At 44.5% G+C, this 22,047-nt stretch overlaps 1 protein-coding gene across 5 annotated transcripts in view; it reads right to left on the bottom strand.

Moving 5' to 3' along the window:
- RNF38 (ring finger protein 38) overlaps positions 1-6,736 on the bottom strand; it is a 123,903-nt gene extending 117,167 nt beyond the window's left edge. For 2 of the 5 annotated variants that reach the window (XM_032634725.1, XM_032634726.1), the window contains exon 1: positions 6,333-6,736. In XM_032634725.1, coding sequence (XP_032490616.1) covers positions 6,333-6,585 — 253 coding nt within the window. In that variant the 5' untranslated portion in view covers positions 6,586-6,736. The remainder of the gene's footprint in view (positions 1-6,332) is intronic. The other 3 variants (XM_032634724.1, XM_032634727.1, XM_032634736.1) reach the window with 2 other exon arrangements.
- Positions 6,737-22,047: the final 15,311 nt, after the last annotated feature.

Below are 22,047 nucleotides of genomic sequence, written 5' to 3'. Positions count from 1 at the left end.
CTTTTCAGTTACAGTTTTAGACTAGAAAAATAAAGTTCCGGCTGTCTTGTGCTTTTTTTTTTTTTTTTTTTTTTTTTTTTTTTTTTTTTTTTTTTTTTTATGCGTTACGCGGGCCTCTCACTGTTGTGGCCTCTCCCGTTGCGGAGGACAGGCTCCGGACGCGCAGGCTCAGCGGCCATGGCTCACAGGCCCAGCCGCTCCGCGGCACGTGGGATCCTCCCAGACCGGGGCACGAACCCGTGTCCCCTGCATCGGCAGGCGGACTCCCAACCACTGCGCCACCAGGGAAGCCCTGTCTTGTGCTTTTTAAAGCTTCACGTATCTTGCAAGTATTAGAATTTAAAACCTTGAAATGTACTCACTTAAACACATTCCTGTCAGCATTACCAACAACGCTCCATTATCCATTTTGGTACTGTCTCCAGATGCTTTTAATCCCCGCCTGACTTCTCCCTACCAACAAGTACTTGGATACCATCTTTACCCTGTCTGCCCCCATTACTTGGTTGTGCTTAGGGAATTATAATTACAGTGATCCCGCCTTTAAAACATCCTCAGAGCACAAAGCCTCTTTGTATGACTGGGGGTGAGGGGGGCACCTTCCAGGCTCCACAGCAAAGTGTGGGTGGTGGCAACATAGGCAGCAACGAAAGAAGAGGAGCTGGGGCCGCTCTGGAGGCCTTCGGGTCTGGTTCAATATTGTTCGAGGGGTTTTACTTGTGGGTGTCCAGCCCAAAGGTTCTACAAAGCCTCTGTACCCCTCCCATGAGGAGAGTAAAGGACAGGACCTGTTCTGACAGATGGAGAGATCACCACCAAGCCCAAAAGGCCAGGGAACAGAAGGGAGCATGAAAAGGGGGAGAAAAGAAAGCAGGAGCTGAAACATACTCCTTTGTGCTGTTCTCAGTACTTCAGGTAATGAACTCTCTGACAGTGAAGCTATCACCCCAATGAATCAGTGGCTAGTTCTGGTATTACCAGCATCCAGTAGGTGCTCACTCAAACATGTATTCAGGCGGCAGCAAAAATCTACATAGGAAGACAAATCTATTAAAAATTTTAAAAAATTAAATAGTCTAAAAGCCAAATGAAAATACTTTTTTTAAATTATTAGAGTCCCATCTTCTAGTTGCACAAGTGATTATGAAATGAATACTTGTTTTACTTTACCTCCCCTACTACTTCAGTGTAGTCTTCAAAACTGCTCGCTTTCCAGCTCTGTGACAACAAAACAGACTTCAACTAAAGATCAGTGAGCACCATCTGCAAACACTGAAATCAAAGGTGCTGAAGCAGAACAGATACTGACAGGTGACTTTCAACTCAAGGTACATCCCAGAAGCACTACAAAATGTTCTACTACTTAATTGCTTGCAGCTCTCTCTTCCATGCATGTATTTCTTCCTCTTTACCACTTCTTCCCTTCTTTCAACAGGGTCAAATGGTTATATCAAAACTTACAATCTCTCCCTCATTTCTACACATATTTTATCACAAAAGCAGACAATACAGTGACAGCTTTCCATATCATGACTGGAGGGGGCTACTGATAAACTCTAGTATAATCCCATCATTCTCCTCCACCTGACCAACATGGTTAACTGTCCCAAGCAGTCCCTAGAATAGCAATAATATCCATTTAAACTAAGAACAGAAAAAAAACCCTGAAACTGCTTTGGGTGAGGCTTATAGGTGAGAACTGTTTATTCTCCTTGCGTGGGCGTAAGACTAGTTCTGTTAAACATTTTCAGTTTTATTTACATACATTTTCTTTAAAAAACAATTTCTTCAAGACAGCAGCAAAAGCACAATGGAACCCTCTATCCATCGCCCTCAATTATGTTTAAAAATAATAATAAAAAAGACAATAGAAACCACTTCCAATTGTACCTCTCCCTTGAGCCCGCAGAACAGCACTCTTCCATGACAACTGTTCTGAAAAACCACACTGCCATTATTTGCAAAAGCAGTAGGAAGTCCAGTCTTGCCCTTGGTTCAGCACTCCCCCTTCCTCTCTCTCCAAGAAAAAATGAAACAGCAGGAAGCGTAAACAACCGCTTTATGGAAAATACAAATGGGAAAATATTTTCAAAATTGGCTAAAAAGCCTGAGGTCTTAAGAAATTCAGGAATACTAGTGTAGGGGGAAATAGGAAGAGAAAAATAGTATCGTATTTCCCCCTCAAAGTGAGCACTATGTGACTGCATGAGCAAATGTGGCGCATAGCTACTTTCTCTCCTTCACTTACCAGATGCTTTTGTCTTTTTAATGATTTCTTTCTCATTGTCTTTCCATAAATAATGGTATTTATCAAATTGTTTATTCTGTACAATTTCTCCAGACCCATAACAAATTTTACAATTTTGAGCTGAACTCTTTGGTTAAACTCTTTGGTTCAACTGAGCATGGTAATGAAAAGCCAGGGGTAGGCCCTTTCCCATGAAAAGCTCACATGGAGAAAACTCTTTTGGAGTCTCAGGCCTAGCAATGACCAGCCCTCTTCACAGAGCCTGTGGTGAGTATGGACGGGTAACAGCTGGACCAACAGTTACAAAGCCGCAGGGCCATGCTAGGGCCTTTGTGAGGATTAGAAAAGGGTGCCCCCACTAAGGGGACACAGTTTCCACACAAGGTGTTCATCTTGGTAAGCGGAGCACAAAATGGGTTTCTACTCCCACTTGCGAAACAAAACAAGCACCCAGTGCTGAGGACAACCTATACAACCATAATCAGCAGCCCTGGGGCAAAACTGCACCTCCAAAGTAGGTTTCCAAAAAGAAGAACGCCACCAACAACAAACAGCATTTCACAAATTTCATTACCAGAAATTCTCACACATTAATATAAATTCATTCATAAACATATTAGGACCAGAGGAAAAAGGGTCTAGCAAAGAAGGAAAACTAGCAAATTTGAGAGAAAGGAAACTCTTCCATCTAGAGGAATAATCAGTTGTTCCTAAAGCCCCCAATCTTTGACTACAGGTTCAAATAGCTGAATTTCAAATTCATGTGCTAAGCTAAAACATGCAAACAATCACTATCATCCGCAGAGAAAGGCATGATCACATACACTTACCTTTGGGGGTTTACTTTCTCCAATTTGCTAGTTTTCCTTCTCAGTCAGACACTTTTTTGCTCCTATCCTAACTATAAAACCATACACACTGATACATGTGGTTAAAGTTTATAAAACCTGATAAACAGCCCTGGTGGGTAGTGGGCCCCTTAGCTACCTGCATGAAAATAAGAGGAATAGACAACCTGGATTATGAAGAGTTTAACATTCAATGGCTTCCAACCCAATCACTCTTTTATGCCCTACAAAAGAGCTAAATATCACATGGGTCCAAATTAGTCCCAGTCATGCAGGAGGGGCAACAGAAGGCAGCCTGGGGACTAGGCTGGGCAAAGCTGAGAAGAAGTACAGCCCAGAGTCAGAAGAAACCTTAAGGCAGTGGTTCTCAAACTTTAGTGGGCATGAGAATCTACTAGGGAACATGTTCAGAATCAGATTTCTGGGTCCCTCCCTACATTTGATAGATCAGAATGTCCTGGAGCACTTATATTTTGACAAAATTCAAACTGCTGACCTAGGTCCACCAGGAAGTTTAGAAAGACTGGGAAATCCTCCACATGCCTATCAGCTGTTCCAAAATAAAAGTCATCCATCACAAAACTAGGCTTTGTGGTTCAGAATGAGGTGAGAAAAGGATCACCAGCCAGCATGCCTAACAGGCTGTGCTGGGCTGGATCCTGTAGCTAGAGTTTCACTATTAAGGGACAAAAACCCTCTACTATGTAAACAAGAAATTATTTTGCATGTTGAGAAATATTTCAAATATCTGAAAAATATTTAAATATCTCTGTACCCTACATCCAAGATAAGCAAATCTTAATTTGCAATTATCTGATTCAGGTTTAATAATAGAATACTAGATATAACTAAAGCCCTCTGTGTACCCCTGATCAATCCCATTCCTCACCCACTCTCCTGAGAGATAACCACTACTCTGAATTTGGTGTTAGTTGTTACCATGAATGTTTTTATACTACTACTACATATGTACACAGACACAGACAATATTATTTTGCATGTTTTCAGATTTTATGCAAGTGGAAACATTCTCTAATAATTCTTCTGTTATTTACTCCCCCAGCCCCTGTTATGTTTGTAAGATTCAACCATTTTAATGCATGTGGCTATAGTTTATTTTTCACAGTGCTCTAATATTCAATTGTGTGGGACTATCTAACAATTTATGTATTTCCCTATTGGTGGACGTTTAAGCAGCAATAAACATTCCTGTACTTCTTTTGTACTTATTTTCTTGGACAAGTGTGCAAAGATTTCTTAAAGTATATACCCAGAAATGGGCATTTTAGGTGAACGGATTTGCTTGCCCTCCTTCAGCTAGACATCACTATGCTACTCTCCAGAGCGACTGTATCTATTTACATTTCCACTAGCAGTATATAAAAGTGATTTCCCCATAACCTTACTAACACTTGGTTATCACAGCATTTAATTTCTGCCAATCTGATGAGTGTGAAATGGCATGTCACTGATGTTTCAATTTGCACTTCCCTGATTTTAAGTCTTTGACAAGTAAATTTTCATACTTATATATATATCTGTCAAATATGTTTTTCTCAGTTTTTTAGAAAAATTTAACCCATCTTGTCTGAATCAGGGCAGCTCTTCCCAAAGAACCTTGCCAACAGCCACCACAACTGGAAAGGGTGCGGGAGGGCAGCAAGAAAACAGCTGACTTAAACAAGGAATCATCTTGGACAAAGAGCCCTAATTAATGCATTTGCTAATTAGTCTTTCCCTTCCCTCTTTTGTCAAGGCTTACTTCCAAGACAATACTACCGCCAGCAGCCTTAGAACAGGAGAGAGAATGGGGGGGATGGGGAGTACCCAAAACATTATGTAAAAGTACTTACAACTGTCTTTACTCAAAGAAAATGATGTGATTGCAGACCAATACCTATTACTCAACCTTGTAAGATACCATCCACCTCTAACAGACTCCTTTCAAGCTCATTACCTTTGGCTCCCTCTTTAAAACAGCCCAATCTTTTTCTCTACAGTAGACACTGTCCCCCTCCCTTCAAGCAACCCTTTCATCTCCCTTCCCCCACAATGACTAAATTTCCTCCTTTTCCCCCATTCTACAGCTTCTGTTTTCTAACTCCACAGGAACCTCTTCATTGACTATAACACTACTCTCTCTCCGTTGCCTCTAGAACCCCAAGTCCCTTTCCAAGATGCATCCACAATAAAAACAACCCACCCGAAAGAAAAACGGGAATCCCATGCAGTACATGGCCCTCTTCCATGCCAGGCAGGTGGGTGACCTGTCCCAATCCTCTCACTTCCTACCCCTTCACGCCTGGGATAGCTGTGCTTTCTCTGGGGGTTCCCCAAGTGTGACAGGTCCAGACCACCTGGGAAAACCTCATTTGGCTTTCTGTGGCAGAAACGTCTTTACTAGGGCCATATATACACTTGTTTGGGGCAGGAACTAAACTCGGGCCATTTCGTGAAAAAGACACCTTACAGGCGTCTCCACAAAAGCAGGCAGGCCTCCCACCTATTAATTCCAGCTGGATTGGTTTCGTCCGTGCAGTGGTGGGAAAGGTGGCCTGGCAGAGACCAAATGGTCCCCGCAATAAGAACTTTCCGAAGCTCTGACCCACTCACTCAAGAAAGCCCTCTTCCCAGAGAGAACAACCTCACAGGAGACTCTCCCCCTGCGGCTCCCCAGGACACCACGAATCCCCCAAATCAGCCGCCGCTCTCCTCCGTCCCAGCCTGCAAGAGATCCTTTCTCCTAAGCCAGCCCCAAAAGCGCTGGGTGGGCGTGCCTGGGGCCGAGGCCTAGCGCCCCCTCCTCCGCGATCAATCTCTCTCGGTTCTCCGGGGCTAGGGGCTCTTCCTCCTCCCAGCGCCCCCTGCTCCGGGCCCGCGCCGGCCCATAGTGACCCTGGGTCCCAGCCAGGTTACGACTTTCGCCGGCTATGTGACCTTGGGCAAGTCACTTCCCCCTGTAAACCTCCGTTTCCTCCGCCGCCCAGAGAAGACCTAGAGAGGTCCTGCCCTGACCACCCTAGGGGAGGGGGTTACCCACCAGGGGGGAAAACGCTTTGTGAGCCGCTCCGCGCAGCGGAGACACAGGGCTCACAGGACTAACCTGACCCGGACAACGCTCCACCCCCGCCGCGGGGCCGGGCGGCTGGACCACGCGCCTCTGGGCGGCCCCCCAACACACACACCCGAGACCAACCCACGCCCCTCCCCGCCTGGCCCGCTCCTGGACCCCGTACCTGCTCCCGGCGCTCGGCCGCAGGCGCCGCCACCCTGGGCGCCTGCCCGGAGAGGCCCGTGGCCCGGAGGGCTGAGGCGGCCGGCTGCAGCGGGCTCGGGCCGGGGCGGCGGCGGCAGGGGGCGCGGACGGCGCAGGGGCCCGAGCTCGGCGGGGCCCGGCCTGGGAGACGACGACTGAGGCTGGAAGTGCGCGGCGGCCGCGGCTGCTGAGGCGGCGGCGGCGGCGACCGCGGCGGCGGCGCTTCCGCTCATGGCGGGGCCGCGAGCAGCAGCTCCGGCTGCGACTCGACTCTGGCGCGGCGGGCGCTGGCTGGGCCCGGGCCGGCAGCGGCGGTGGCGGCGGCGGCGGCGGCGGCGGCGGCGGCGACGACGGCGGCGGCGGCGGCGGCGGCGGCAGCAGCGGCAGCGGCGGCGGCGGCGGCGGCAGCGGCAGCGACAGCGACGGAGGCGGTTCCCGAAGGAGGAGGAGGAGGAGCCGGGAAGCGGCGGCGGCAGCGGAGGGGGCGGGGACGCGGAGGGGGGTGGGGACGCAGCGCCGCCGCCGCCAATGGGCGGCGAGCTCCTCGGCCGGCCGAGGCTCACGGGCTGGGCGGGCGGCGCAGTGGGGCATCTTCTGCTGCTGAGGCGGGGAGGCTAAGGGCCGTCCGCCGGGAGAGCCCAGTTTCGGGGGCTGCTCCGCCCCCGGTCCGCCTCCGGGGTAAGGCCGCGGGCCTCCGGGGCAAGGCCTCGCGCCACCCAGGCCCGGCGGTGCCTGGAGCTCCGCCGCGGCTGCCTATGGCGCCGATGTCGGCGCCCGCGAGTTTGGCGGGGGCTTGTCCCGGGTAGCTGCTGCCCGCCGGCGCGCCCGCCCGCCCGCAGGCTCCCATTCCACGGGTTGTGCCGCCTCGGCCTCCTTCCTCCACCTCTCCCCACTCTAGAGCCACGGACTCCGCTCCTCTCCCTCTCTTGGCTGTTTCCTCAAAGTTTTTCCTTTTCAGACACTTAGGAAAGAAACTCTCCCTTCCCTTCTTGGGCTGTGTCTCAGTGGTAAATCAGTCCCTGTGGAGCCAGAGAGGGTAGCAGAAGCAGAAACGAAACAGATGGAGATGCGCTGCCTTCTCTGAGTCCAGAGACCCATCTTGAATTATGAGCAGAAGCCAGCCTGATCCCTCGCCCCTTTCTCTGACTTTATCTTCCTCTTTCTTACTTTAAACCCCCTTGTTGTTAGAAGACAGGAAGCCATCCAACTCGGCTGTGCCTAGTCTCAAGAAAGGGAGAGACTGTGAGGTGCAGAAAGGCTTTCGAGATGCGCTGACAGTTTTCTTATGAGAGAAGAACTCTGCAGATTCATGACCCCCTTGCACCCTCCTCTCCTTGGATGTGATTGGGATGTGATTGATGTTAGTTACTGAACCCATTTTCCTTTCATGTTTCTCTGACTCTCAAATCAAAGCCATAGGGGGAGCAAAATAAAGACAGTCCTGTACTAGGGGTGCCTCTAAGTACAGCCGTGGGGGTAGGAGTGCAACTAAACTGCTGAATAGATCATTTCAATAAAATATGATGCTCAGCCTTTCCCAACATGCAGCCACCAACTGGGGACTGAGCAGGAAGAGAGAGAACTACAGGTTGACAAGGCATGGTGCTACAGTGGTGGGCTGGCCGCATGAGAGAAGTGGGGATGAATCTTCGGCAGCATACATTTCATATTACACCCTAACACTTAACTAAGTGTATGATCTTTTCATTTATACAATCGTGACCAATGCTAGACACTAGGATACATTGATAGAGATACAGTCCAGGACTTTAAAGAGTTTACCATCTCCTTGGAGGCTGGTGAGATATATTCTTAGAAGTTAAGAATTTAAGAATGAGTAGGAGTTTACCAGGTGGAGCAGACTGGGGGAAGACATTAAGACTATAATCAGCCAAAGCACCTAGTATTTCCTGAATCCCACCCTTGACTTTCTGGTCGCAGAGAAGGCAGGTAACATCATATCACTAGCTGGGTTTGGTTCCCAAGGCCTACTGTAGAATGCCCATAAGCTATAGCGTTGTTATCTCTTTTGATAGGTCTCACAGCCTTGAATGAAATCAGGCCTATTTCCACTCCAAAGCCCAAGCTCCAGTTTCAGCTCTTACAACTTCAGTTTGCTCACATGTTTTGCCCACCACCCCTAGAAGAAAAGGGGCAGGAAAGCAGTTTGATCCAGTAACTAAAGAAGCCCACTGAGGCTGCCTTGCAGGACAGGAAGAAACAAGGGAGAGGGCCAGGCCAGGCCCTGGGCCGCCTCACCTTGACAGTTAAAGAAAGAATGGATGACATCCATGCGTCCTGTGACCTTTATCTCTGAAAATTTCCATCCTCCAGCAATGATCTGGAAGAGAGACGAGCATGATGTGTTTAGGAAACCGCAAGTTTAATAGGGCTGGAGCACAGCCTGGGTGGTGAGCTGAGAGATCAGACTGGAGAGTTAAGAATAGACCAGAAGACCATGAAGAGTCTTGAGTGCCAGGTTGAGGCATTTGAACTTACCCCAAGTAACTAAAGGGAGCTATTGAAAGGTTTAATGAGAGTGACATGATCAGATTAGACTTTGGAAAGACTCTGGCTGCTTTGTAGAAAATAGACTGGAAGGGAATATGAAGAGAGGTAATAAAACCAGGTAAAAAGCTATCATAATAGGCAAGGGATGAAAGTGGCCCAAACTGAGGCAGAGATGGTAGGAATAGAGAGATATTAAGGTAGTAGAATCACCAAGACATAGCTGTTGAGGGAGGTGAGAGAGAATCAAAGATGACAGATTTTTGGCTTGGGTAACTGGGTGATAGTGGTGCCATTCCTGAAGGTAGGGAATACAGGATGGGGAAGAGAGAACTACGATCCTGGTTAATTCAGTTTATTTCTCTAATCCTCACTAACCTCATTCATATAAGGCAGAAGGGCTGAGGGAGTTGCCTAGAGTCACTACTATACAATTACTAATGTCCTAAGATTGGCACCGGCAGATTTACAAAGAGAGGCAAGATACCAGAATTGCCCTTTTCACTTTTTGTTTCCATTTTGTTTTATTGTGGTAAAAAATACATATCATAACTTTATCATTTTAACGATTTTCAGGTATACAACTCAGTGGTATTAGCTACTATCTTAGTTCGGGCTGCCATAACAAAATACCATAGGCTGGTGGTTTAAACAACTGAAATTTATTTTCTCACAGTTCTGGAGGCTGAAAGTCCAACATCAAGATGCCAACGTGGTCAGTTTCTGGTGAGAGCTCCCTTCCTAGCTTATAGATGCTGATTTCCCACTGTGTCCTCACATGGTGGGGGGAGAAAGAGAGCAAACTCTCTGGTGTCCCTTCTTATAAAGGCATTAATCTCATCTTGAGGGCCCCACCCTCATGAGCTCAAAACCTAAAATCTCCCCAAGACCGCATCTACAAATCGTATCACATTGGGAGGTTAGGACTTCAACATATGAATTGGGCGGGGGTGGGGGGGGTGGGAGGGGTGCATAATTCGGTCCATAGCAACTACATTCACAATATTCAACCATCACTACCATATATTTCCAGAACTTTTTCATCATCCCAAACAGAATCTCTGTATCTATTAAACATAATTCTCCCACTCTCCCCTTCCCCGAGTCCCTGGTACCTCCCTCCATTCTACTTTCTGTTTCTACGAATTTGCCTATTCTAAGTACCTCATACAATATTTGTCCTTTTGACTTTGGCTTATTTCACTTAGCATAATGTTTTCAAGGTTCAACCATGTTAGCATGTATCAGAATTTCATTTTTTAAAGCTGAATAATACACCATTGTATGTATACACCACATTTTGTCTATCCATTCCTCCATCAATGGACATTTATGTTGCTTTCACCTTTGGCTATTGTGAATAATATTGCTATGAACATTGGTATGCAAGTATTACTTGAGTCCCTGCTTTCCATTCTGTTGAATTCTACCTTGGAGTGGAATTGGTGCATCATATGGTAATTCTATGCTTAACTTTTTGAGGAACCATCAAAATGTTTTCCACAGTGGCTACACCATTTTACATTCCCATCGACAATGCACAAAGGTTCCAATTTCTCTACATCCTCATCAACACTTGTTATTTTCCTTTTTTTTTTTTGCGGTATGCGGGCCTCTCACTGCTGTGGCCTCTCCCATTGCGGAGCACAGGCTCCGGATGCACAGGCTGCAGACGCGCAGGCTCAGCGGCCATGGCTCACGGGCCCAGCTGCCCCACGGCATGCAGGATCCTCCCGGACCGGGGCACGAACGGGGCATCGGCAGGCGGACTCTCAACCACTGTGCCACCAGGGAAGCCCCCAGTTTTTATATTAGCCTAGCCATCCTAATTGATGTGAAGTTGTATCTCATTGTGGTTTTGATTTACATTTCCCATTTCACTTTCCAGCCCAGCATATCTATTACTTGCATTTGTCTTCCAGCATGGTTTGCAAAAACTTGGTGGGGGGGGGGGGGGGGGTGTTGGTAAAGGAGGGAGATTGTAAGAAAATACTGAAAGAGTTATTTCCTGAAAACTTGTAACAATGATAGACTAACTTTAACTTTATTATTTATTTATTTTTGGCTGCATTAGGTCTTCGTTGCTTCGCGCGGGCAACGGGGGCTACTCTTCGTTGCAGTGTGCAGGCTTCTCAATGCGATGGCTTCTCTTGTTTTGGAGCACGGGCTCTAGGCACAGGAACTTCAGTAGTTGCAGCACGCGGGCTCAGTAGTTGTGGCACACAGGCTTAGTTGCTCCACAGCACTTGGGATCTTCCTGGACCAGGGCTCGAACCTATGTCCTCTGCATTGGCAGGCGGATTCTTAACCACTGTGCCACCAGGGAAGTCCCACAATTATAGACTTCTAATATGTAAAACCAAAAGAAGAGCAAGATAGTCTTGGCTATGCTGCAGAATAACACTCTGCAACCTTAGCAACTGAAGGACTCCAGATGAGTGACAGTGACAGTCATAACCATGCCCAGAAAAGGCAGTGGAAATAGCAATGCCAAATGGAAGGGGCTGGAGCTGGAGATGATGAATTTAAGTACCAATACCACGTGACTACACTTGTTCACAAGCATATCACAAACACCTGTGAAACACCTCTGAGGCTTCTCTGAAACACTTGGGGATATATATTGCAGGGTGTGGGTGAGGGCAAAGGAACACATGCTGACCATTTTTCTCACTGTTACAACACTAACAAGTGTTAGTTTCTATTTGCTTAGGCTAGATTCCTAAAAGTAGAATTGCTAGGTCAATGTTTTTAAAGATTTTACTTTCCAGAATGATTGTAGTAGCAATTTATTTATTTAGTCATTTGTTTATTTTTACTTAAATAGAGGGGATTAACTTGATCTTATTCCTGACTTGCAAAGCCTCTCACATTGGTTTATTTATTTTTTATTCTCTTTTATCCATGTTTTCCAACCTCATTCCCCTTTCTCACCGTAGGAAAACATTCCAGTCTGTTTAGTGTACATCCTTTTGTCTGCAGGTGTCTATTTGAAATGTGTACCATTGTTTTAGATGCATGTGTTTTTTTCTTATGTAGATAGTATTATAAAATATATTTTTTCTTTTTTTCTTCCTTGCAGCAACATGTTTTTAAGATCTAGTCCATTGCTTCTAACTACTGCATAGTACTTATCCACCACATTTTGCTCAAGGACTTCTTCAGTTATGGACACCCACATTGTCTCCAACTCCCAACAACCAAAAACAATACTGCTGTGAATATATTCATATATGCCCCTTATTGTGACCTGTGAGAATTTGGGAGGGTTATATATCCAGTAGCAGAATTGAATATTTTATAGTTTTTTTCTCCTTTATATAGCTTTGATTTTCATTTTTTGATTACTGATAAGGATAAGAGTGTGTGTGTGTGTGTATTTCTTTAACCAGTGTATTCTTCCAGGAATTTTCTGACCACATTCTTAGCCCTATCCTCCATTACTTCTTTAAAGACTAACTTGGTCTGTAATTGATTGTAACACATTGAATAAATGTGATACATGAGTCCACATGTGAGTCCATAATGATACTCAAAGAGAGAACGAGTGAAAGGAGAAAAAAACTCATTTGCACCAATGGAAATACTATGACACCAACTTCTTTGTCTGGAAATTGATAATTAAAGAGAAAGAATGAAACATTTAACCTGCCATTTTTGGAAGAAATTAGGTTCATTCCCAATTGATGAGGGAAAACTCTCCTTTATAGAAGAATGTAGCTAATAAATGTAGAAGGACTGATAGAATTAGAAAATCACCATTTTGCAATCTCCAATAAGATAATTTATTCAGGCAAGGATCATCACTGAATGTTAAACTATTAAAAAAGAAAGAAAGAAAAAAGACCAATCTACCATTTTATCAATTTCGTACCACTCTCTTGCCCTAGAACACTTCCAGTTTGGCTGCTGCTCCCACCATTGTATTGAAACTGCAATGCTTAAAGGACAATGATGACTTCTCAGTTGCTAACCACAATGGCCTTTTCTCATCCTCCATGATCTCTTGATGGTATTTGACATTAGAGGCCACCTCCTTTTTCTTGTAACTCTTTCCTTTCATCCACAAAGGACTGATTATCTGTTGCTATATAACAAACTAACTGTATTATTAATAAGTTATTATTATTTCTCATGATTCTGAGGGAAAACTGGGCTCAGTTGGATGTTTCTCACTCAGAATCTCTTATAAGGTTGCAGTCAGATTCTCGCTAGGGCTAGAGTCATCTGAAAGCTCAACTGGGATAGATATCCAAGATGGCTTCCTCACTTACTTTTCTGGTCCCTAAGCTGAGATGGCTGGAATAGCTGGGAGTTAACAGGGCATCTCTTTTTCTCTCAATGTGGCTAGTTTGGGCTTCCTAAAAGCACCGTGGTCTCAGGATAGATAGACTTCTTACAGAGTGCCTGGCTCCCCCTAGAGTAAATGTTCCAAGTGTCCCAGGTCAAAGCTGCAAGGCTTCTTATGAAACAATTAATGGTCTCCTTCTCATCCACTATGTATCATCCACTATGTCCAGCATTGGGCTCTTTAGAGGGGAAAAAACCTAAAGACCCTTCCAAAGATGAGTGTAAAATCCATCCATATTTTTATTGTTTCATTTTTAACTACGTGTGTATCCATATCTAAACCCAAAGCAATTTTGAAATACTTTATATCAAGTCTTTCAAAAGCATTTAATTTAGTTTTCATAGGACCAGGAAGTCTATCTTTTTGCACTTGTGTTTCTGCAGTTACTTAATATTTAATTAATTAACAAAATTGCAGTAATAAATACAACTAACATAAACAGTTTGGGGGACAAAATACCAGAAAAGCAGCCATTGGCTGTGAGTGTTCAGTATACAAGGGCATAAATCAGTGTATTTTATATAGGGAATGAAAAGCATTGGTTAATCTGGTTAATCAGTTAAAAGAGTTTCTAACTTATCTTTTATTGAACATTTTGAATTGGAAGTAACAGAAACCACGTTAAGAAACATAGAATGTATTGGCTTCATTCAGGGGCTCAAATGATGTCATCAGCTCCCAATCTTCCTCCATCTCTCAGCTGTGATTGCCACCATGTTGGCTTCATGCAAGATCCCATATGGTGGCAGGATGGTGATGGTAGCTCCTAGTACAGAAGAGAAAACATGTATTCCTCTCAGCAATCCTAGCAAAAGACTCACAACTCATTATTGGCTAAGATTGGGTGTGTGCCCACCTCTGTACAAATCTGTGGCCAGGGCACTGTGTTAACCTGATTGATTAGGACTGAGTTCCATGCTCCCCTGAAGCCCTACCTAACCCCATGGACTAAGAAAAATTGCCTTGGAATGTTCCAGCATGCAACTATAGAAGTCCATTGCTGCAGTAATTATTGAAGGAAGGACAATGTGCTCCTTGAGGGCAAGTATAACTTCTTGTTCCTCCCTGTGCTCCCTCCCCAACTAACCAGCACCCTGTCCGTTTCCCTCCACACAGCAGGCATTACTTACGGAGAACTAAAAATCGCAGGCATCTTCCTCTTCATTTACTGTGCACCTTAAGGCAGTTTATAGAAGACTTGCTCTTGGTATGCAAAATGCCAGTCCCCATTTGCCTGAATTTTATCTTTTGATCTCTCATGCTGTCAAAAGGTCTTAAAGCATGGGCTTCAACAGGGTTTGGACTCAAAGACCCACAGAGCTGAACTCTGTATAGAATCCTCTGAGTAAAGTCTTTCCTCTCCATCTCAAGTCTTGCATTTTGCCTTATAAGGCTGGTTATGGTGAGGCAGTTTTAATTTCATCTTCTGCGTTTGTACTAGAGCCACTTTTAAGGACTCTCCTTAGGTCTTTCCTGTAGTCCTCCTCCTCCCTTCCCCCTTCCCTGGGTCCCTCCCTTCCCTGTAGCCACAGCTGCTTGGCTCCAGGGCACTCAGGCACTGTCGCCTAGGCAACATAGGAGGGGGCTTCAATCTACAGTCTCCCCAGAGGGGCTGGGCTGGCCCTGAGCCAGGAAGAGGCAGGGGGCAGGGGACCTGACTGGCCCTGCGCAGAGTGTGTCGGGAAGTAAACAGACCATTGGTGTGTTGCCTGCCAGAAGAGATGGGGAATGTCATGGCTGTGATTGTCTGTGTTGTACTAGCAAAATGCCAAGGATGCTATGGCTGGCTGAGAGAACAGGAATGGGACAGGAAAAAAGAAGGCCTGATGCATCTTGGCTTGATGCAGTATCAGGGGGTTAAATGGCTGAGGTTCTGCATTAGTTTCCTGGGGCTGTGGTAACAAAGTATTGCGAACCAGCCAGCTAAAAATAATAGAAATGTATTGTCTCCCGGTTCTGGAGGCTAGAAGTCCCAAATCAAGGTATTGGATGGACCACTCTCCCTTCAAAACCTGTAGGGGCATCCTTCCTTGCTTCTTCCTAGCCCTTGGTGGTTTACTGGCAATCTTTGGCATTCCTTGGCTTGCAGCTCAATAATTCCAACCTCTGCCTTCATGGTCACATGGAATTCTCCCTGATTGTCTCTTCATGTGGTCATTTTCTCATAAGGACATAGGTCATATTGGATTAGGGGTCCACTCTACTCCTGCAGGACTTCATCATAACGAATTACATCTGCAACGATGCTATTCCCAAACAAGGTCACATTCTGAGGTATGTGTTGGACTTCAACATACGTTTTCTAAGGGGACACAATTTAACCTCTAACAGGTTCCCAAAAAGGTATGAACGACAGGTTTAGAAGTTCCTGTAGTATAAAACAAAGGCCTGGAAAGGTTATTTGACTGAACTAAGGAAGATTTGGAACACCAGGCTGAGGAGCTTGGCTTTTACTTAGCAGAGGGGAGTCAAGAAAGGTCTCGGAGCAGGCGGCAGTGTGACCACCTGTGTGACGGACTACATATGAGACCCAGGATTTTGAGTCATTTGTTGCTTTTTATGTTTTAGTACCAGTGGAATGAACCCCTTCTTTCTTCAGTGCATAATCCCTAACTGTCTAAGTCTCAGCCCAACCACATAGTTGAAGCCTGGAAAAGCCTTCAAAATGAATAGCACAGAGTTTGGCACAGTTCAGAAATAAGACTGCCACTTGGCAGCTATGTCAGCCTTAATTGCCTCATAGTCAAATGAAGATAATCAGAGTACCTATCTCATAATATATATCATATATATGTGTGTGTGTGTGTGTATATATATATATATATATATATATATATGTTAGAAGAATTCCTGGCAAAGTAAGAGCTTAACAAATGTTCACAATTATTATGCAAAGATGAACTGTTCATTTGGCGAAGAAGGGCAGGAAAAGCAATTATTATTAGTGGTGGTTGTTAGACTTTAGATCCTGGAACTACTGCCCCTTCCTTCTCCCTTCCAGGAATAACAGTCTCCCACATCTGCATAGCACTTTTCAGTTTTCGAAGTACTCTGTCATTCATTCTCCTTCTGTGTAATCCTCTTGACAATCTTGTGAGGCAATCAGGGCTTTCATTATTGTCTCCATTTTGCAGATGAGAAACTGAGACACAAGCGGAGTAAATCAGCTGCTTTCAACATTTTTTCTTCTGGAACATTTTGAGAGATGATGCTTTCAGGTGGACACACTCCCCAGTGTAATTCCTGCCATATCTTCATCTCTTTCTCTACCTTTGGAAAGTATTTGATGTTACACAGCCTTTAAGAAAGGTAAGAAGAGCTATATGCAATTCATGTGGAACTATATCTTTGATATATTGTTGATGAAAATAAATCAGATTGCAAATTTACTATTTACAGTAATATTCTATGTATGTTTACACATGCCTAAAGCTGTCAGAAAGGCCACACAGGAAACCGTTCATAGTGGTTAACCCTGGAATTGAGGAGTGAGATGTGGCAGAATGGATGGAGGGAGCATTCACTTTTACTTTACACGATTTGTAAATAATCATGTATTATTTTTATAATGAAAACCTTATTCAGTTTTGAAAATAAAGCATTCAGTATGCAAGCAACATTATTATATGCATACCTTGAAACTGCTCTGATTTTCTTCAAGGAAATCATTCACGAACATGCATAGAATATCTCTGGAAGGGTATTTACGAAGCTGATGACAATGGTTGCCTCTCAAGAGAGAGAATGGGGGACTGGTGTTCGGACTCAAGGATGAGAGGAAAATGGACCTTTCACTGTATACTCTTTTATAAGATTTAATTTGTTTTTAACCAAGTGCATGTATTATGAATTCAAATAAATTGAGAGAAAATTCCTAAAAGCTTCAGTGATTTATAATTACCAATGAATAATTTGTAACTCACCTCATGACCGATTACAACGCACCAGTGCTTCCCACTGTATTAGATACTAAGCAGAGTGCTAAGATCCAAACTCAGGACTTCTGACTCCAAGTCTGTGGCTTTTTATACTACATTATTGCCCAATGCAGTTGCTTCAAGGGCTGCACCCTCTCATCCCCAAAACTCCTCAGGCCTACCCGCCAGGCTCAACAAACCATGGCAGTAACAACACAATTGTCATGGCAGAAAAGTCAGGACTGTGGAATTAACTCCCAGCTAGTCTTTAACCAACCACACTTCTGTATTGTTTCTTTTTTTCACATTGAGATATAACTTACATGTGGTAAAGTGTACAAATGTTCAGTGAATTTTTATATATGTTCACCTGTGTAATCACCATCCAGTTCAAAATATATACCATACCATCTTTCCAGAAGGCTCCTTCAGGCCTCTCCTGCACATACCACCCCCTAAATATAACCCCTATTCTGGCTCCTAGCCACCGCAGATTAATTTTGCCTGTTTTTGAACTTCACATAAATGGACTCATAAAATATCTACTCTTTGGTGTCTGTCTTCTTTTGCTTAACGCTATATTGTGAGACTTATCCATGTTGTATGTAACAGTTGTTTGTTCATTCCAGGAGTGGAAGTGCTGAACCACAGGGTATATGCACACTTAGCTTTATATATACTGCCAAACAGTTGTTCAATATTGTTGTACAATTTATCCTCCTACCCGTAATACAAGAAAGTTTCAAATGCTCCGCATTCTCACCCACACTTGATACTGTAAGTCTTTTTAATTTAAGCCATTTTGAAGGGGGTCGCAACTCAATCTTCATCCGCCCTGACACACCTCGCTTCTCTGGTTCCCCATCTGCTCAGTGTTCTGGTCTAACAGCCCCTGAATGGACGTTTCCTACTCCTGATCAATGCTTCCTGCTCTTCTTTCCTGGAAGAGAGCCCTATTCTGCTATAACCCCAGCTATGGATTGAACTGTAGTGCTCACCACAAACAAATCTGATTTCTGCTGCAGGCTGAGACCTGATTCCAGTACGGACTGAGCCCTAATACTGATCACAGACAGGTCTCTTTCCTAATCACAGACTACATTCATAGCCCACCACAGACTGAGCCCTACTCACAGCTACCCGGTGAACCCTGACACCAAACACAGTCTGAGCCATGACCCCAGTAGTAGACCAAGCTCTAATGCTAGACGTAGCCCGAGCCCTGAACCTACTTACAAACTAACCTGAGCCAAACTCAGACTGATAAATACAAATGGATCAAGCACAGTGTTAGAACTTACAGTTGACATTTGAACAACACAGGTTAGAACTGCAAGGATCTTCTTACACGTGCATTTTTTTCTCAAATACTATAAAATCCACTATTGAATCAGCGGTTAGTTGAATCCGTGGACGTGGAACCGCAGATATGAAATACAGTAATTGGGAAATGAAGGAACTCCAGGTGAGGAGCGCAGACTGTAAGTTCTAGAGGGATTTTCAACCGTGCGGTGGGTGGGCACCGCTAACTCCCGCGTTGTTCCAGGGTCAACTTTATTAGAGAAAGAGAAATTACAAGAATAAAGTGCACTGTGAAGTGAATTACAATCTCTACGGTCTCTTCTTGGTTCACTTCAAATTTTAACTGGAACTAAATTTTGCTAAGTTAGGGAAAAAGACTATAATCAACCCCACCCTGACATGTTGTAAAGAACAGGCTGGAGGCGGGGGAGTGTGGCTCAAGGAAGCCTAAAGCTGAGCTAGCCCTGCAGATGGTGGTGGAAAGACAGGCAACCTTCTTCCTGTCCTCACAAGATGGCAGGTTTATTTTAAGGGTGTTTTTAACAGCTTAAAAAGAATGGATTCAGAGAGCACTGGGGGAAGCCTCTGATTTTTGGGCTTCTGCCATGGTGCCTTTTTTAAAAAAAAAAAAAAAAAAACAATGGTATTTGACTCCTAGTGAGATTTGTTCCTTCGTTACATTCTGATCATATTGCTTTTTACATCCCTCTCCCTGCAGTGGCTGTTGGAAAGGAAAAAGGAACCAGAGCTTTCAAGAATGAATGCTTAGAGGTTCTGTTTGTCATTTGTCTGCTAATCAGCAGCAAGCTAAGAACACAATTTTCACTTTTTCTCATGCCCTTGAGAAAAATCTTGATTTCACCCATAATCCTAGGAGAAGTACCCTGAATGGACTGTATTCTGTGAAGGACGGGTGACGAGTCTGCCGTGCAAGATCGACCTTCACAAACGTTTTCTCTCCTGGACAAAAATACTAATTGGTTTGAGATTTATGATTTTCTACACATTAACTGGGTAAGGAGCCATGTGCTATTATGGACAGGCACTGGGCTGGGAGTCAGGAGACCTGAGCATTTCTGCCACCATTTGTGACCTGGTGCAAATCCCTTTCTCTCTTTAAGCTTCCTCTCACCATCTATAATAATAAAGTTCAAGTGTAGCTGTTCATAATATCTTTTACATACTTTATCTGATTTAATCCTTACAACAATCTTGTAGAGATAAGAACTATTATTATTCCCATTTTACAAAAGAGGTAGCAGGGATGTAACAGAAAGTAAGACTTGCCCAAGATAATGTAGAAGTCAAGTAGTTTTGTTGTTATTTATCATTAATTTGCTCATTGACAAACATTTATTAAGCATCTTCATGTGCCAAATACTGATTTTAACTCAAGGAACAGGGACATTTTCAGACCTAACCTTGTTGGTTAACTATTCTATAAAGGTCAGCATGTCAGCTGAAGGGGGTATGAATAGAGCATTTTACGTTCTCCTTCTCTTAGGACAAATTTGGGCTAACTTTACAGCTCTGTCTCCCTGGAAGTGTAATAAAGGTGCAATATCAGCTGTAGTAGTAGGCAGCATTGCTTATAGTAAAAATAACCCCTGATTGGTAAAGTGCATCTGGCCCAGGATATATAAGTACGTGGTGAGAAGCCATGGCCCTGGGCCACCTTAAGCACAGTGACTCTTGGGACTAGGTTCATCTCCCACAGAGAACCTGAAAGCTATGCCTGTGGGACACAAGGGATTGATTCCTATTTGGGACAGGGCATTTCTAAGCTAAGGCTGTTGTCCCATTCACTGGGGTGATTTTGTCTCCTTGGGCCGGGGGAGCCAAAGAAGACTAACCGCTGGATTACCACAAGAACTCCTGCTGAAGAGAAGTACCAGGTGCTGTCCTGTTGGCATGCTGTTTCTTACCTTGGCCCCTTGTTAGTTAATGTGATGCCAAATGAGGCCTATGGTAACTGAGTGAGGCCAAATGTCTAGTCGAGCCCAAAGAGCACCTGCTGATGGACATTCCAGGTCACGAAGATAGGATTCCAACCCTGTTTTTTCTGACTCCAGAGCCATAGTTCTCAATCCTGGCCACATACTAGACTCAAATTGAAATATTTGAATCACTTGCCACAATCGACACAGCAATGGAGAAGAGCAAAACACTGCTACACACGACATGGATGGATCTCTCTGACATAATGGTGAAGGAGAGAAGCAGACAAAAAAGTACCTACAGGCAAATTCCACTGATCTGAAGTTCAAAAGCAGGCAAAACTAACCAGAATAGTGGCAATTGTTGAGGGGTAGGTATTGACTGGAAGGAAGTACAAAGGAGCCTTCCAGGGAGCAATAAATATTCTGTCTTGATCTGTGGTGGTTACATGAGTGGGTGTATATATTCATAAAATATGTGAAAGCAGAGTTAATCCGGGAATGCAGAAGCAGAAAGATAGGCTGGACCCAAAGGTGGGTGGGACGTTTAAGGGGAGATCAGGCAAATTTGAGGCCTTGGGTTAGAGGCTGTATCTTCTAGAAAAGCTCCCACTGATTCTTCAGGGTAGAGAGTGTGAGCCCCATGGTACAGTGTGTGAATAGTGTTTCAATCAGGGAGACCCAAGGCTTTGAAGAGAAGAGAGATAGGGGTACATGACCTGCATGATCAACTCCCACGGGAAGCAGGCAAGCAGCACCTGGAGCTGGAACCAAAAGGCAAATCTCTACTATGCCAGGAGCTATTCATATAAAACACAGGGGAGGTAATATTTTGTGAATATCAAGTAACAGCTTTCGGGATGGTGTTTTACTTTGCACGTGTCTCCCTTTTTTCCATCTTTTTTGTAAGAGGTTTAATTGTAGGGAAATTTAATAAAATAATTTATAAGGCCTTATTTTAGTCAGTTTGGAGACCAGAGAGTACCTGAAATTAAGTCCTGCCTATGGTTGAAATGGATTCATTCATTCCCGGCTTCAGGCTGGAACAAAACTGCCATAAAACCAAATTGAAAGGGAGAACCCAGGAGTCGTGTCTTATGAGAAATGGCCGAGAGGGTGGAGGTCATGGTCCTGGAAAAGTAAAGATCGGGGGGAAGAGAACAGGGCATGAGAAGTGTCTCCAGATATCTCAAAGTTTGCCCTGTAAGAAAAAGGCTGATCTGCTCAGGGTGACTTCAGAGGGGAACAAGGATCAGTGAGTACAAACTCTGGGAAATAAGAGTGCAGTGAGGAGAACCCTCCATGAGGAATTAGAGACCTCACAATTTCCCCAAAATGCAGTTTATTCATGCATATTTTCATTTACTGTGCTAGGCTCTGGGATACAGGGAACATGACCCCCAAGGTCACTTATGGGGTTTACTAAATGTGGCAGAGACTGCAGATTGCCTCTCTAATATTTATTCTCCTCTTCTCTCTTACTGACAAAATTCTGATTTTGTTATGGGCTTTAATGTGTCCACCCAAAATATTACATTGCCCAATCTCTTATTTATTTATTTATTTATATATTTATTGGCTGCGTTGGGTCTTCCATTACTGTGCGTGGGCTTCCTCTAGTTGTCGAGGGCTTCTCATTGTGGTGGCTTCTCTTGTTGCAGAGCACAGGCTGTAGGCATG

Source organism: Phocoena sinus, chromosome 6 (genome assembly GCF_008692025.1).
Source record: "Phocoena sinus isolate mPhoSin1 chromosome 6, mPhoSin1.pri, whole genome shotgun sequence".
NCBI classification, from domain to species: domain Eukaryota; kingdom Metazoa; phylum Chordata; class Mammalia; order Artiodactyla; family Phocoenidae; genus Phocoena; species Phocoena sinus.
This window is presented reverse-complemented; position numbering and strand designations above follow the sequence as displayed.